We start from the raw sequence: 15,354 nt of genomic DNA, 5'->3' as shown, positions 1-15,354 counted from the left end.
TGCTCGACCCATTTCCCAAGGTAGATAGAAATTGCTAACGGATGTCATGAAAAAAAACACGACTACAGTGAGTTCCATCCTGGTTGCCTTGCCTGTCCTGTAGACCCCCAAACATGCCTGAACCCAGACGCTGCTTGTTATTAACGAGTGGTCACCAAGAAAGTCAAGCAGGGAAAACTCATTTGGTTCGGAAAATATGAGTTGCTTCTTGAAAGGCCATCATACCAAACACAACAAATGACAAACAAATCATGGGGGCTTCTTCCTGCTGAAGAGACCATGCTGGCTGGGTGAAGATCCTCGAACATAATCACATGCGGACATACATGCGGTCTCGGTCGCGTACAACAGCATTCAAGATCACTCAGGTAGAGGGTCAGTTCCCCAAGCTGTCATTCAAATTCCTTTACCCTAACCATCCATGAACAAACATATCACCACCATCATTGTTCCCTCCGCTTCAAGGCTATATCACATATGGCATCGCACAACGCTTCAACATGCGAGTCTCACCGCCTCTTGAAGGCGTTTGCGATTTGTTCCTTATAATGCTCAGTGAGAACCCGGCGGTTCACCTTCTGTGTGGCAGTGACGAACCCCTGAGAGAAGTCAGCATCGGTTGTTCTGAGTATTGGGGAGAGGTGTCTCTGTTTATGCGTGTTGCGCGGTGGCATGGGTGCATGGGTAATGGGAGAACATCAGGGATGAGACAAATCCAACTTACACTCGCGGGGGTCCACTCCTCCTCAGCCAGCACCACGGCCGACACGATCTCCAAGGGGCTCAGGCCAGCCTTCTTGCCGATAGCGACGAGGTCCTTGAGGACGGCGCTCTTGACCTTGGCATCCGAGTGCATCTGGGTTTCACTCACACCCTGGCGCTGGGCCTCCTCAGCCAGGACCTTCTCGTTGGGTGCAATGACGGCGATGGGCCTTGACTGTTCGGGGTCGGCATGCACCATGATATTATTCACAAATTGGCTGCCCCGGTAGGCGGTCTCCAGCTTCTCCAAAGCAATATACTCGCCCCCCTGCAGCTTGACGAGATTCTTGAGACGGTCGATGACGCGCAAATGGCCGTCGGAATCGAACTCGCCAATGTCGCCTGTCTTGAACCAACCATCCGGGGTGATGGCCTTTTTCGTCTCCTCCTCGTTCTTAAAGTAACCATGGAAGACGGCAGGGCCCTTCATCCAGATCTCACCCTGCGCCGTCCCCGCGTCGGCAGAGTAGTTGAGCTCAGGAACGGAAACGAGCTTGATGTCGATCGCCGCGGGCACGGGGCCTATAGAACTCGCCGTGTACGAGAGGGGATTTCCCAGGGCACCATTTCCACCCGTTTCCGTCAAGCCGTAGCCAACGACCATGGGCGCCAAAGTTATGGAAAGGAAATGCCTTGTACCCTCAGCCAGGCCGCTGGCACCATTGAAAATGAAGCGAAGACGACCCCCGGTCAGTTCGCGGACCTTGCCAAAAACAATAGGGTCCAAGACCTTGGCAAAGGGGAGATGGTTCCTAGTCATAAAGGACTTGTAGTTGAAGGCACCCCAGAAGAGTGACCTGGTCAGGACACCGGATTTGTTTACCTTGCTCTCCACGCCTTTCCTGATCGTCTCCCAAATCTGCGGCACGCCGACGAGAACGGTCGGGCGGAATTCGCGCATATCACCAGCACAGTTCCTGACCGAAGTATCAGATAGTGTACGCGGATTCCCGTAACCTATCGTGCCGCCAATGAAGAGGACGATGTTCTCTAGGACAAGCTCGAGAATGTGCGCTAGAGGCAGATATGCCAAGCAAAAATCTCGAGGGCTGACAATGTCTTCGACGTTGAGATAGAGACCGGTGACTGCGTTTGAGAAGATCAGCATCGCGGCACAAGCTGGCTGAGCCCGAGAGGGGACTGTGGCTTCCACAGAAAAAGAAGAGACGTTCATACCGGCAGCCAGCATATTCTCATGCGTCATGGGAACGCCCTTGGGCAGACCTGTAGAGCCAGAGGTGTACATGATGCAGAAGAGGCTTTCGGGTGTAGGCTCGACAGGATCAACCGGATTTTGCTCGCCCAGCTTACGGACTTCTTCTACGCTGTAAATGGGCACGTCAGGGTTGGATTGCTTGAAGGCGTCGACCTCAGTGCCGTCTGCGAAGTGAGAGGAGTCGTTGTAGATGATGAATTTGATGCCCTTGGCTTTCTTCAGCGGCCCGCTGGCCGTCTTGAGGAGGTTTGGTTCAATGTACATGGCCTCGGCGTCGGACTGGAGAAGGGAGTGTTCGAGGCCCGCAGCACCAAGACTGTCATAGGCCGTAACGATAGACATGGATTGCGACCCGCAGGCGTGAGCCAAGGAAAACCAGTTCAGGCTAGACAATGGAATAGGTTAGAGAACGGAGCTAGAAAGGGAGAGCGATGGCGGCCCTCGAGGGGAATATTGAGCTTACTGCGTGGGTGCGAACAGGTGCAGACGGCTTCCCTTGGACAGACCGAGGCTGCGCAAGCCGTATGCGAGCTGGAGGATGTACTGGTGAAACTCGGTGTAGGTGAGAAACGAGTAGCCGGTGAGCTCAAACAACTGCCACTCCTTTTCGGCCTCGGTGCCATCGCCTTTCGGGACCATCTTCTTCTCGGTGTGGACCTTGACGAGGTTCCTGCTCCCGACGGCGGGCTCATTGGGGTAGAGACGGACGCTGCGCTTGATGATGTCGTAGAGAGTATGGACATCGCTGGACGGTTCCTTGTGTAGGCCATCCTTGGACTTGGGGTTTCGGCGGGGGATGGTCTCGCCAGGGACCTTCTCGTAGCCCGGAGCTTCGATGGTATACGGCGGCTTATAGATTGGGTGCAGGGGCAGGCTGCCCGTCTGGTGGTTGGGCATGATGTCGCGCGGGCCCAGGGCGGTGGGTGAAAGGACGAGGGCGAGGATGAGGGCGAATGTCGCAAATAAGAAGACGAGCCCGCTTGGGCGACTCGTCAAGGAAGCGATTTTGGCTGGGTGACCAAAGTCGTGGGAAGCGGGGTTGGAGGGTGTTGTTACGAAGCTTTGGAGATGGTGAAGGTGAAGAAAGTCACGATACGTGGTTGGAAGTCAAGGCAAGTCGGGGTATAGGAATACTACACGTACTTCGTAAAGCCTAACAAGGTGAAATGTGAAGGAAGGAGCTGACGACGAAGGGAGTGCGTATCCGTGCTGCTGTCATACAAGATATATGTACCGTACCTCCTGTGGACACGGCCCCTCTATGGGCATAGGTGCTGCAGCTGCTGTGGGGCAGCGCACAGCTTACGCAGGCGGCATGCCAAGACAAGCATCCGTACTTGACGTAATGGTGGTAGGACCTCGGAACACTTTTACAGTGGGGTGGGGCTTCTCAGGTACCTTACCCAGCTGTGCGATTCCTACCTTACTAATCTCTCGAGTCCTACACTAGAACTCACGGATTCCATACCAACCAAGCTACCTAGGTAGACCTTTCAAGGCTGTAACATGCTACTGGATAGAGACTTCCGATGATTTTGTATGCAGAGAAATAGAAGTATATCTAGTATATCCGTACCGGTATGGTATCTGAGAGACCTAGGTGCTGCCTGACCATCTACACGTGTACACCAAAGCCGATCAATTCATCATCATTTTCACTGACGCCCATCTTGCCTGAATTAGTGCTTGGTCGGTGCACACCTACGTTGTAATAAGGAGACAGACTGCGGTGACGGCATTGCTTACGAAAGGCACTGAAATTTGGGGGTTCTCCCAAGTTCTTATCGCATTGGCGCATGCAACATCACAACATCATGTTGGCCAGACCTGAGGCAATCGGCGGTAGAATTAAGTAATCATGTATCTCTACGGGAGCGTCTCGTCAACCAAGTGCAGCCTGCCGGCCATAATCTATATGGTACATGGTATATATAGTACAGAGGTAGAGCCTTGCACCGGGTCTCGTTTATCGGCCCCGCCGCGAAACTTTACGCTGTCTCTTGCACATAGCAGCGACTTCGCTGCCTTTTGGCGATCGAGGGTGAAGAGTAGGTAAGGTAACGTGTAGACGCGTCAAGAGGACGCGACGACTCACCAATGACTCGGCCGGCGACTACTTCGTACTCCGCACGCGTTGATTGCCTACTCTGGCGTTTGTTCCACTTGTTCGCGGCGAACCGCTCTAGCACAACGGCATGTCACCGCACAACTCGTCCCATTTCCGTGTAAATTTACATTCTCACTGCTAGTGGAACGGACGGACGGCCACGGGTCGGAGTAAAGAAAAGGGACAAGATGAATGGACGCAGACGAATCGCACCGGGGTCTGTCACCAAATCCAGTACCGCCGAGCCCACTCGCGCGGGGCCCTAGCTCCGAACCTTCACCCTCCAGCCGAGACCGGGAGAAAACCCGTTCCCCGGAAGGGTCATACCAAGTCCTGCAATGGGTGCTACAACTGCAAGCGGCGCAAAGTCAAGCGTACAGGGGATGTCGCCGTCTGCCTTCACTTCAATTGTATCAGTCTTGTTTCGAGTATCCGTCCGTACCCCTCGTCTAGTGCTCACACTCACACGCTCGACGGATCTGCCTCTCGCTCTGTCGGATCTCTCGTCGCCCGGTCTCCGTCTCCCCCCAATGTCTTTACTACTATACCAACCTCGTTCTGCATGGACGATAGATACGCGGGGTCGGTCATCTCCGGCGTTCCTGTCTATGGAGAAGACATGGGACTGCCCGAGAGTGCAAGAAAAAGGAGACCTCCAAGGCAGGCTGGCGCGTACCAGAATGGTGAGGTAGGTTTACTTTGGGTCAAGTACAATCTCAGAGTGTAGCCGGCTACCTCAATAATCGCACCAGCCACGACACAACTCAGGTCCCTTCGAATTGAGGGCAGCGTCATGGGCCGAGACAAAATCCCCGGTTGCAAAAATGGCGAGCCATCATGTCCTGAAGAACAGTAACAGTTCCAAGGGTTAAGAGAGACAAAAGAGAAACGGCCCGACAGTAAGCTTCTAGACGACCAGGACCTCCATGACAAAGGAACCTGTTTTGGAGGCAGCCCTGTACAAAGGCCGTACCTATTATTCTTTGTACGACCAAGAAAACGAATGCGGACGCTAAAGTAGACAAATGAAAGATTCAATACCCCAAAGAGTTATTTCGAAGAGAACACGCGATACTCGAGCCGTTGGCGTCGTGTTGGACCGTAAAGAGACCCAGAAACCAGTGAGAGCAAGGAGCAATTGACAAGGTCATGCATATCGCTAAGCATTCCACTAACATGCGATGATGATGATATATGCTATCCCTGAGTGGGTGGGCAACTAATTATGTCACTTTCTTTGTACGGAGTCGGCGCTCCAAGCCACGTCGTCTAAAAATATCGACATCCCTAACCCGCCTCCAACGACCAGTCCCAGGAAGCTGTTTGCTGTGGAACGCCACGCTCGGGGCATCAAAGAGAAAGGAAAGAGGAGGACGGAAGGACGCAGGGTATGGAGAAAAAACAGTCGCCAGATGGAAGAAGAAGAAAAAATCAAGAAACAAAAAAAACAAAAAAGAACAAAGAAACCAAAAAAGAAATTAAAAAAAAAAGAGGCCATGTGTATCTCTATAGCTGTAAGGGTAGCGAAACCGGCAAAGCTGCTTTAAGTAGGTATCCAACGAGAACATGATCATGAGTGGTCATTAACTCATCCGCTCTCCCTCCCCCCTGTCCTGCAATCCTTTCAATCCGACCCGATGCCCCAGACTCCTCTTCCCTACTTTCAGCTTCCCGAGGATCCTGGCTGTTTCCTCCTGAAGAAAGCAAGATAGGGCACGGCGTCGCCATACCCGTAGATTCTCGGACTGGGCCCGCCAGCAAGCTTCTTCACCACGGAATCGTTCAGATGATACCAGTCGGGGCTGTTGGGCGCTCGCACATAGGTGTAGTAATGTCCCGAATGCAGCGTCGCGCCGGCGTGTGTCACCACCGCGTAGCATTCGTACGCGAAGGGCGCCTGGAAGGCCGGTCCCGTCTCCATCCCGGCCGGCAGCTTGCGATCCTCGCGCGGGATGAAGAAGGGCTCCATGTTGAGGCTGTTGAAATCCCAGGTGACCTTGCTGCAGTTCTTCTGCACCCCGCCGCCGCCGTACGTGAACCGGTTGAGGTGGATGCAGAGAAGCTCCGGCAGCCGGGCAAGCTTGCGCTCCAGCCTCGCCTCGTGCTTGCCCTTGCATTTGTCGCACTGGTAGTCGTCCAAGACCTCGGGTGCCATGGAGGTCGACAAGCAAGTCTCCAAGGTGGACGTCGACTTGGCGCTGATCGTGGCAACGACCATTTCGGCGGGCGCCCACCGATAGGATCTGCTTGAGCACCTCGTGCATGTGGTGATCTGGACCTCGAGGTTGCGCCAGTAGCGGTCGACGATCGAGCGATTGGTCTTGGAATGGTTCTCCCACCACTCGTGTGCGCCCTGCAGAAGCGACTTGGAATTCATGCCGGATATGTTGTTGTTCATGTTGTCGTCGTTCACAGTCTGGTCTCTCCTTGTGTTCGTCTCCTCATGAAGAGCGTCCATGAGAAATGAGATAAACTCCTGGGCATCCTGCTGCTGGTTGCCTCCGAACTGCTGTTGGCCTGCCGACCCGTTCGGAGTTTTGCACAGTGAGAGTGAGTAGTCCTAAACAAGATGGTCAACATCTGCTGCTCATTTTTTTGGACGGAAGAAGACGAAGCTTCACCTACCATCAATGTTTGCGCTTTCATCACAGGAAAGCTACCCTCCGCCATCCAATGGAACAAATTTGCGACGATTCGCACCATCAGTCGAGGGCTGTCTGACTTTTCGTCTTTCCGTCTCGGAATCTGATACAACGTCTCCCATTCCCTGGTCGCAAGCTCCCTGCCGAATCCGGGCGATATCCTCAGAGACTGGATGGTGCTATTTGCGTAGCACCAGTTGTGAGGGTTGTACAGCCCGGTAATGCGCCGCTCGCTAGCCTTGGTGCCCGGTAGCTTGGTCGATTTCGACGTGGTTCCGAAGCTTGACCCGTCGTTCCCATCGTACAGCCCGCTTACCGTGGTCTTCGGCACGGCTGGCTTGGGCAGCGTTGGCTGAGTAGGCAGCGGGGGAACTAGAGGAGGGCTTACCCCCTTCCCGGGTGGAGCAACCGAAGGTTGGTCCTTTTTAGGAGGTTCGGGAGGTGCTGGTGGGGATACCATGGACTGAGGCTCTGCCGGTGGGAACTTCTTGTGGAATTCTTGCAGGTTATGCACGTAGCCAGCATCTTCGGCGTCTGGTTTCTGACTCCCAAGCTTGACCTTGTCCTCCCAATCATGCAACTGATCTGGATCGAGGTTCGAAGGCTTGTACTTGACAATGGGTCGCAATCCCGACTTCTTAGATGACACCGGGGAGTGGGACACCTCGTGTCCTGGAGACGGCTGCAGGCAATGCGGCCCCAGGACATCAAGCCATGCCTTTAGGCCCCCTTTGAGAAATCTGGGGTGTCCCTGAAGCTCTTTTCCAAAGCTCAACGTGGTCAGAGCACGCTGGAGTGACAACAGGGCGCTGTTACCCGACTGGCCAATGTATTGAGGCAAGGCCGTAGAATCCCAATCGTAAAAAACAATGAGATCGAACTTGTCCCGCCGGTCAAAATACTCCTTTTCTTGGCGGGGCGCAATAATCATGCTCTCTTCGATGCTGTCAGAAGTAACACCATCGCGGAGGAGTATTGGAGGTTCGATGCAGATGACCGTCTGCCAATTGATGTGCCCTTTATTGAACTCCTCCCGGTCACGTATATCGATCAGTAGTATCCTTGCGTGCTTCTGCATTACCTCGATGAGATCCTCAGGAGTGATCCCGTCACCATCTGGGATCTCGAAAGACGGCCTACTGGAGCCCGATGGCGCGGTGAAGTAGTCTTCATAAGTTGACCTAGAATTTGGTGACATCGGTATCGCGGGCGTTGACGACGGGGTCCGTGTGAAAAGGCCACCACGCGTGCTTGTCGGGAGCGATGCTGCTGTCTCAGTAAGCGTCCCTCTTGCCGGGCTGTAAATGGCATCGGGAGCTTTCGGCAGCCCTGGTATGCTTGTGGGAATGCTCGCGTCGGTGGAGGGCCGGTTTGCAGAGGTGGTCTTCGGGGGGTGAGTCCGAATACGTGGATCCTGCCCGGGAAATGCAGCAGGACCTCGCAGGTTGGAGAAGCGCGCAATCAGGTCGTCGCCGTTCTTGTGAGCAGGCAGTCCAGATGCCGAGCCGGGGCGAATAGCGCTACCGTGTAGAGCGCGAGGCTTTGGGTGGACCGTGGGTTTCGACTTGAGATTCCCTGTCGCCGTGGGCGGACGATGTGCCATGGATTGCTCCTTATCTGCATGGCCCGGCCAATGCTGCTTCCTCACGGTAGGCTGGACTCCCGTTCTTTCATTATCCGCTTTGATCTTCGCCTTGAACCTCTCAAAGCTATCATACTGATCTCCGATTCGTTTATTAATGCTCGAATATAGGCGCTTTAGGTCGGACCGTTCTAGTTGTAGCGAGACGTATTCCGGATGAGTGGGAATCATTCGGATGGCAATCACGGATGCTTCTATATATCCTCTCAGCGCACGGTCGGGTCGGCCAAAGTCGCGATCGGCTTCGGCTTGCCGAAGGAGAGTATCCACGCGTTCTAGAATCTTGCGCATGGGAAGACTCATGTCGATGTCGACCGAAGGTGAGGTGAGGTCGTCTATGTGCGGCAGTGGTGTCTGGCCGGCGCCGGCGCCATTGGGACCACCACCACCACCAGCCCTGGTATTTGCCATGGAGATGACAGCGTGACGGTGTGCAGACTGGTCACGAATCGCGGGGATCGTGCTAGCAGTTGAAGTTGTGAGGATGCTCATATCAGCGAGTGTTCGGTTTTCAAAGTCGTTTGAAGATAGTCAGACATGTCGCTGTACAACGGAGTAGCGCGAGAGTGCAAATCGAGCTAGCAAGGACAGGAGTCGCGAAACTGAAATCGTTGGAAGGACGTAATAGGTATGTGCGGATGGATATATTTAACGAAAGAGACGTCCCAATGACAACGCCGAGTAGTTCTCTGGAATGAACATCATTCTCGAGGAATAAGGCGTAGTGTATGTCTTTGTCCCGCGGACTCAGCGACGTTGCGTACGGGTGTTTGTTGGAGGGTTGGTCACAGTGGTGTCGTCAAAGGACCTTTGTCTGTTAATTAATTATAAGTTAAGCGCCACGAGGTCTGAACAATGGAATCACTGCCACGGAAGACGCTTTGAGATGCCTAAATTCTCCGTCACGTGCACTTTCATAGACCTATGGATACCTATAATTACTTCGGTAATAGCCCCTACACACTCACCCCACTCCGATCATATGGACAAGGTAGCTATTATTATCCAAACCTTGGAGGCACCCAGCACTTACACTATCTCGTATTCTACTTTCGTTACGGGAATAAATAATTACAAGAGGGTAGGGTATATCTTCATCGAGGAACACCCAGCTGCTCAGTCGTCTTGCGCCACACTTTGTATTTATTTTGTCTTAACGGAGGACAAATGGAGGTGAACATCGCCACCTCGCTGTCGTCATGGTCTTGGCAGAAGGAATTAGGGGGGACCGTGCTACTTTACTTAGTCAGCGCTGTCCGTGATACCGGGTACGGGGTAATTATTACGGATACCTTATCTCACATGGTGCTGAGCAATCACATCAGGGCAGGGCGGGCGGCGTACAACGTACTACCTAAGGTAGGTATCCCTAGTACTGTCCCAGCAGGCAGCCTTGCATCACAAGCTCCCATCAACAACCAAGTGATTATCACCGCATCATCGTCTCGATCTGATCCACGACACAATTCGTCCGACCACCTTACTTTCAGGCTTCTATCGCAATTCTGTTGGAATCCGAAGCGTAGCCCACGATAGAGTGAAGACTCCTGCAATCCTATTCTATTGCCCGCGCTCTCTGAAATCGACGTCTGCTCCACCATGATGGGCTGGTGGACTTCTTCGGCCAACACGGCCCTGGACGAACAGATTGAGAAGGCGACGAGCAGCAGCCTGTAAGCTGTTGTACCCTTTGGATCAAACCGTCTGTGTGTTACGAAGTCCAGCTGACCAGATGGTACAGAGAGGACATCGCTCTCAACCTAGAGATCTCCGACATCATTCGATCTAAGACAGTTCAGCCCAAGGAGGCTATGCGTTCCTTGAAGAAGCGAATCGGCAATCGAAATCCCAATACCCAACTCAGCGCCCTTAATGCACGTCACACCACAGGCACATATTTCACGGGCATGGGGCTAACTTCAGTTATTCTAGCTTACTGATACATGCGTTAAGAACGGTGGCTCACATTTCCTCGCCGAGATCGCGTCGAGAGAATTCATGGATAATCTCGTGTCGCTGCTTCACGCAGTCGGACCCGCAGCCGTCAACCCACAAGTGAAGTCGAAAATCCTCGAACTAATACAGTCATGGGCAGTGGCTACTGAAAGTCGCTACGATCTGGGTTACATCGGCGATGTATACAAGAAGCTACAGCACGAGGGTCACCGCTTCCCGCCCAAAGTTAGCGTCACAAGCAGCATGATCGACAGCAGCGCGGTGAGTTGCGTCTCAACCGTCTAAACCTATCTGCTTTGCTAACATATTCCTGGCCTAAGCCTCCCGAATGGATAGACTCGGACGTCTGCATGCGGTGCCGGACCCCTTTCACGTTTACGAACCGAAAACATCATTGTCGAAACTGCGGGAATTGCTTTGACCAGCAGTGCTCGAGCAAATCTCTCCCTCTGCCTCATCTAGGCATCATGCAAGCCGTTCGTGTTGATGATGGGTGCTATGCGAAACTCATGGACAAGAGTGGGAAAGGGGGCCACGGTGCGGCATCGTTGGACAAGTCACCTACCTACCCTCATAAGAGCCGCAGCACCTCCGCCATGCAGCCACGCAGTGCCCGAGTCGAGGACGGATTTGACGAAGACCTCAAAAAGGCATTGGCTCTGAGCTTGGAGGAATCTAAAGCCTACACTGAGCCCAGATCGAAACCTCATCACCAACGCGCCACTATCAACGGCAAGTCTTCGGCAGGGCCGCAAGCCGATGAAGAAGACGATGACCTGAAGGCGGCCATAGCGGCGTCCTTGGCAGATATGGAGGAGCAGAAGAAGCGTCACGCGGCCGCCTTAAAGGAGCAGACGGAGCAAAGTTCCGGGACGGGTCCTTCAACAAGCACCGCATTTGCCGTGCCAAAGAACGACTACGAGCTAACGCCAGTAGAGGCCGAAAACATCAATCTCTTTGCCACTTTAGTGGATCGCCTCCAGTCGCAACCTCCTGGGACTATCTTGCGTGAGCCTCAAATTCAGGAACTCTACGACAGCATTGGTGCATTGCGGCCAAAGCTTGCGAGGACTTATGGAGAAACGATGAGCAAACACGGTAAGTCAACATATTGCATAGACCACTGGGCTCTTTTGCTCTAACGGGAAATTCTAGATACTCTCTTAGACCTTCACGCGAAACTCTCTACTGTCGTACGATACTACGATAGGATGTTGGAGGAGCGACTTTCAAAAGCTTACAGCCAGCACACTCTCGGCGGTTACGCACTTCCTCCGGCGCGACAAGCTTCTGGGTCATACCCGTCACTCCAAGCCAGCGCCCCGGGACCCGGGGTTGGCCCGGCAGAGAATTTCTATACTGGAGGCGATCAGAGGCCAGAATATGGACGGGCTCCACAGCAGGGTTATCCTACGCCACCCCAGCACAGTCTCCAGACATACGATAGGACTGGTGGTTCCGTATCCGGACCTCCTTCAGCTCATTATTCCGCTCAAAACGTCCCGGGGCCGGAAAGCTGGAGGGGTAGCACGGGACCCCAATCTGACCCCAGTTACCCGCAACATGTGGGATATCCACCCAGCGAGGCTCCAGGCCCTCAGACTGATCACCGCAGCCAAACCCATCCCGGGGAACCAGGAGTTGATCCAAGCTCAACGGCCGCGTATTATTACAACTCCCAGCAACCGAGCCAGCAGCCATCGGCGCCTTCTGCTACGGAGCCAGCCGCGTCACCCTACCCTAACCTTCACCACCCACCGCAATATCACCGACCATCCATCTCACAACAGACACCGGGTCAGACACCGGCACAATCAGCACAACCGACACAGCCGACTCAGTCGGCGCAATCCACACAACCTGCGCCGCCCCATCAAGCGCATGTTCCAGCTCCCCAGCAGCAGAACTATTGGCAGCCGTCAATGCCTCAACAAGCGACCCAGCCCAACCAAGGCTGGCACGGGCAACAATACAGCGGGTATGCTCAAGAAACATTTCCTTCGGCGCCCCGGCATGCTCCAAAACAGCCGGCCGTCGAAGAGAGCTTGATCGAACTCTAAATTGAATTGAGGCATCGGCTGCGACTTGTGAAGGTTGACAAGGACGGGTGACGTTCAGGATCCAAGCAGGGAGAAGGGGGGGGGAGATCGACGAAGATTGTCACGCGTGGTCCGGGAGGGCGGCATTGGTCTCAATTTAACTGATTTGTATTTGGATTTCACGGAAGTGCTGGCGCAGCGTCTGCCTAGATTCAGTCACCCTTGCTTCTTCTTCTCTCTTGCCGCGCATCCTTCGCAACTGCAAGGTTGGCCACCGCCCGTGTCTATAGGAACGGCCTAGCAAATATGACATCAGTCCAGCCCTACAAGGCCACAACTAGCATGACTTATACCTACCTTATGCAAAGGGGAGAATGGAAGGATGTTGCGGGTATTTCCCATGCGTTGCGGCAGCTTTACCATATATTACCCTACTTCCATGATACCGTCACGAGATGGCCCTTGAGGTCGACTTCGTCCTTGATCGAGGAGACCCCACGTAACAAGGGATAACAGGGGTAGGGGAAGAGATAAAGGCCGAAGGGTCTCAGCTTAGCTAGTTCCTGTATCGTACAAATGAGCTGTCCGAAATTAGGTAAGATCCCGTCCCTTAGTCAGCGTATTTCGGCGGGAGCCGCAAGCTAGTGTCTTTTGTGGGTCCGGTCCGCCTGTGATCTGAAATCAGTGCTCGCGTAATAAAAAGTCGGAACATGTTGGCGATGGGCATGGTCATGATTGATTGGATTTCCTATATGGCGATTTCGAGCCCCTGAACGAGTGTGAAAACGGTCCTCAATTCTAACGGTTCTTCTCGTGCTCATAACTCCGGATGGGCTTCTCATCTCGCCTGGAGACTGCGTTTGAAGAAGTTAGCAAATCCCGTCACCCGTCTCTTGTCTGCGATTAGTCAGTCAACATTTCACTCCCTTATAATCACGTGATGTGGCGATCTGACCGTTAAGGTACTGCCCAAGGATACCGCTTCAATCCCCCTATCTATACCGACCAACTAAGGTACCTAGGTATTGAAGATGACCCTCGGTCGGTCAAAAGAGTATATCGTTTTTATTCTTAGAACATTTTCTTCTGTGTTTCATCTGCCCAAGCAACATCTAAACAGGACGGAATGTATTCATCCAAGCCGATGGCTATGGCGACATAATCTCAAGCTACGATTTCGGGGAGAACAGTGGTCCAATAGTCTAATGGTTAGGACATGGGATTCTGATTCCCAGGGTCCAGGTTCGATTCCTGGTTGGACCTTGTGATTATCTTTTTTGCCAAAGAAAAATTCACCACGTTTATGCTGAAGACGTTACGAAGCAGGTTGAAAACGACGCTTTTTTTCCCCCCGTACCATAGCCACGGGTTTGCATGCCATAAGCAAGCACATCATATCATGGACTGGAGCGAATTATATCATTTGCAGTGAAAGTAATTATTTTGTGATGCAAAATCAGTTGAATCAAAGTGCGGCCCAGCCTTTGCACCTTTGCAAAGCTCCACCAAAACCATTCCCGTCAAGATCTCAGGCCTGGTCGAAATACCAATTACTTCCGCGTCTGATGAATTTTTGCGCCTCCTTAGGTAATTAGGTACTTACCCATCTACCTTTGTGAATCATCGGGCACCAGTGTGCTTTTGGCAGACTCCCGTTGTGAGATGCCTGGGCTTCTGTCCATGTCAACAACATTCAATATATGACCATGATCGTATCCAATGTGATGGATCCTGGACATCGAAAACAAGGGCCTATTTTTTCCCACATACTCCCACAACAAATGACTTCAACAGCACTGAAGATCGCACATGGCAAATGCCTTGTACGGTTCCAGAATTGGATGGCGGCCACTGGCTCAGTTCATGCACGCAATCCAAATTTGGGGAACATTCGCTCGTCTGGAGCCCCCAGGGCCCCGTCTCAAAATGTGCCTCCACGGAAATTACCGCTGTCGGCCAATAAAAAGGCACGGACCGACGTCCGTCTAACTGACCAGTTAGCATCCAGTTGGCCTTCCTCTTCGGTCACCCCACAAATCGTCATTTTACGGCTTTGTGTGTGGAGGATTATGGTACCTATCTCCGCTGTTGAACTATATAAGACACCAAGAAGTACCTACACATTAGAGGATTCTCTTTTGGTGTAGTAGTACGTTTTTGAGTATGACATCCGCGGTAGTTATTCTGTGTTCTGGTTGAAGAATACGACCTCAAGGAGTAACAGAAAAACATCTGGCGTTCGAGAATCTCCCGGTAGGCACATATAGCCTCAGTATTAGTATTATTTTCCGGTCTTTATTATGTCTACCGAGTGCATTATTAGCAGCCTAGCATGTGACTACCAAGTGCCGCGCGACCTTTAGCTCTACCTACTTCGTGCTAAAAATTCGTGGGCAGAAGTTAAAACGCCGCTGTGGTAACCGCCTTCCAGGCCACGATGGACGTGCTAATTCAAAAGGCAAATGTTCAGCGCAAAGTCTTTATTAGCCAAGTTGCTCTCAAGCTGGTAATCATTATGACGAATTTGGACCCTTGGGGGGAGGGGAACCGCCGCACCGAAAATCGAGTTGGTGGGCAGGTATCGAACTTCCACTTCCCCGTTGACATTGCTTTGACATTGCCTTCTCTCATTCCTCGAAGCCTCTCTCCAAGTCTTGTCGACTTAATGATGGTCCCTGCGTACATCGAAATTGTAGGAGCTCTCTTCACCACCGAGCCTGATGGACTACTCACTACTACATCTGAACGACCAGTCGACTCCCTTTCCCCGCTCCTCTCGCCACTCATCGTTATCGTCGAATTCTTAACGCCGTCTCCTTCCTCCTGCGGAAACCCCACGCTTCGCCTTATGCAATGCGCACCCGGAAGCCAGGTGTACAGATCCTATTTCCAGTCGTCCGCGGTCCTCCCTTCTAGCCCAGCCTTCTAGATCTCTTCCCTCCAACTCTGGGCAAGAACAACTTGCAAGGCACTGGCGCAAACTGCGCGAT

At 52.9% G+C, this 15,354-nt stretch overlaps 4 protein-coding genes and 1 non-coding gene across 5 annotated transcripts; 3 read left to right on the top strand and 2 right to left on the bottom strand.

Annotated features, from left to right (window-relative positions):
* Positions 1–255: 255 nt before the first annotated feature.
* On the bottom strand, positions 256–3,182 carry SODALDRAFT_352264 (long-chain-fatty-acid-CoA ligase). Its single transcript, XM_028613587.1, has 3 exons — positions 2,442–3,182; positions 725–2,363; positions 256–599 (listed from the first exon to the last, which is right to left on the bottom strand). Exons 1-3 carry the CDS (start codon positions 2,873–2,875, stop codon positions 510–512), a joined length of 2,163 nt encoding a protein of 720 aa, XP_028464052.1. The 5' UTR covers positions 2,876–3,182; the 3' UTR covers positions 256–509.
* A 654-nt stretch (positions 3,183–3,836) lies between these two features.
* SODALDRAFT_380580 (hypothetical protein) lies at positions 3,837–5,220 on the top strand (the record flags this gene model as incomplete). Its single annotated transcript, XM_028615114.1, has 5 exons — positions 3,837–3,868; positions 3,989–4,019; positions 4,165–4,203; positions 4,288–4,768; positions 4,854–5,220. The coding sequence occupies 5 exons, from the start codon at positions 3,837–3,839 to the stop codon at positions 4,955–4,957; spliced, it is 687 nt and encodes a 228-aa protein (XP_028464051.1). The 3' UTR covers positions 4,958–5,220.
* Positions 5,221–5,748: 528 nt separating this feature from the next.
* Positions 5,749–8,780, bottom strand: SODALDRAFT_281703 (cysteine proteinase; the record flags this gene model as incomplete). Its single annotated transcript, XM_028608301.1, has 2 exons — positions 5,749–6,645; positions 6,711–8,780. 2 exons carry the CDS (start codon positions 8,778–8,780, stop codon positions 5,749–5,751), a joined length of 2,967 nt encoding a protein of 988 aa, XP_028464050.1.
* A 966-nt stretch (positions 8,781–9,746) lies between these two features.
* Positions 9,747–12,797, top strand: SODALDRAFT_335323 (VHS domain-containing protein). The gene is made up of 5 exons (XM_028612425.1): positions 9,747–10,042; positions 10,111–10,243; positions 10,302–10,586; positions 10,646–11,423; positions 11,481–12,797. The coding sequence occupies exons 1-5, from the start codon at positions 9,969–9,971 to the stop codon at positions 12,383–12,385; spliced, it is 2,175 nt and encodes a 724-aa protein (XP_028464049.1). The 5' UTR covers positions 9,747–9,968; the 3' UTR covers positions 12,386–12,797.
* Positions 12,798–13,555: 758 nt separating this feature from the next.
* SODALDRAFT_t164 lies at positions 13,556–13,627 on the top strand. Its single transcript has one exon. It is a non-coding gene; the product is annotated as a tRNA-Gln (tRNA).
* The last annotated feature ends 1,727 nt before the right edge of the window (positions 13,628–15,354 follow it).

Source organism: Sodiomyces alkalinus, assembly GCF_003711515.1.
Source record: "Sodiomyces alkalinus F11 unplaced genomic scaffold SODALscaffold_9, whole genome shotgun sequence".
Classification (NCBI taxonomy): Eukaryota; Fungi; Ascomycota; class Sordariomycetes; order Glomerellales; family Plectosphaerellaceae; genus Sodiomyces; species Sodiomyces alkalinus.
Note: the sequence above shows the minus strand (reverse complement) of the source record. Positions and strands in the feature narration are given on the sequence as shown.

Bases quoted from the DNA above. Each gene is read 5' to 3' on its own strand.
- SODALDRAFT_335323 (XM_028612425.1), top strand. From the start codon at position 9,969: ATGATGGGCTGGTGGACTTCTTCGGCCAACACGGCCCTGGACGAACAG. The intron at 10,043-10,110 runs GTAAGCTGTTGT...CAGATGGTACAG, and splicing joins AAGGCGACGAGCAGCAGCCT to AGAGGACATCGCTCTCAACC. The intron at 10,587-10,645 runs GTGAGTTGCGTC...TCCTGGCCTAAG, and splicing joins GCATGATCGACAGCAGCGCG to CCTCCCGAATGGATAGACTC.
- SODALDRAFT_352264 (XM_028613587.1), bottom strand. From the start codon at position 2,875: ATGCCCAACCACCAGACGGGCAGCCTGCCCCTGCACCCAATCTATAAG. The intron at 2,364-2,441 runs GTAAGCTCAATA...TCCATTGTCTAG, and splicing joins CACCTGTTCGCACCCACGCA to CCTGAACTGGTTTTCCTTGG. The intron at 600-724 runs GTAAGTTGGATT...GACTTCTCTCAG, and splicing joins AGGAGTGGACCCCCGCGAGT to GGGTTCGTCACTGCCACACA.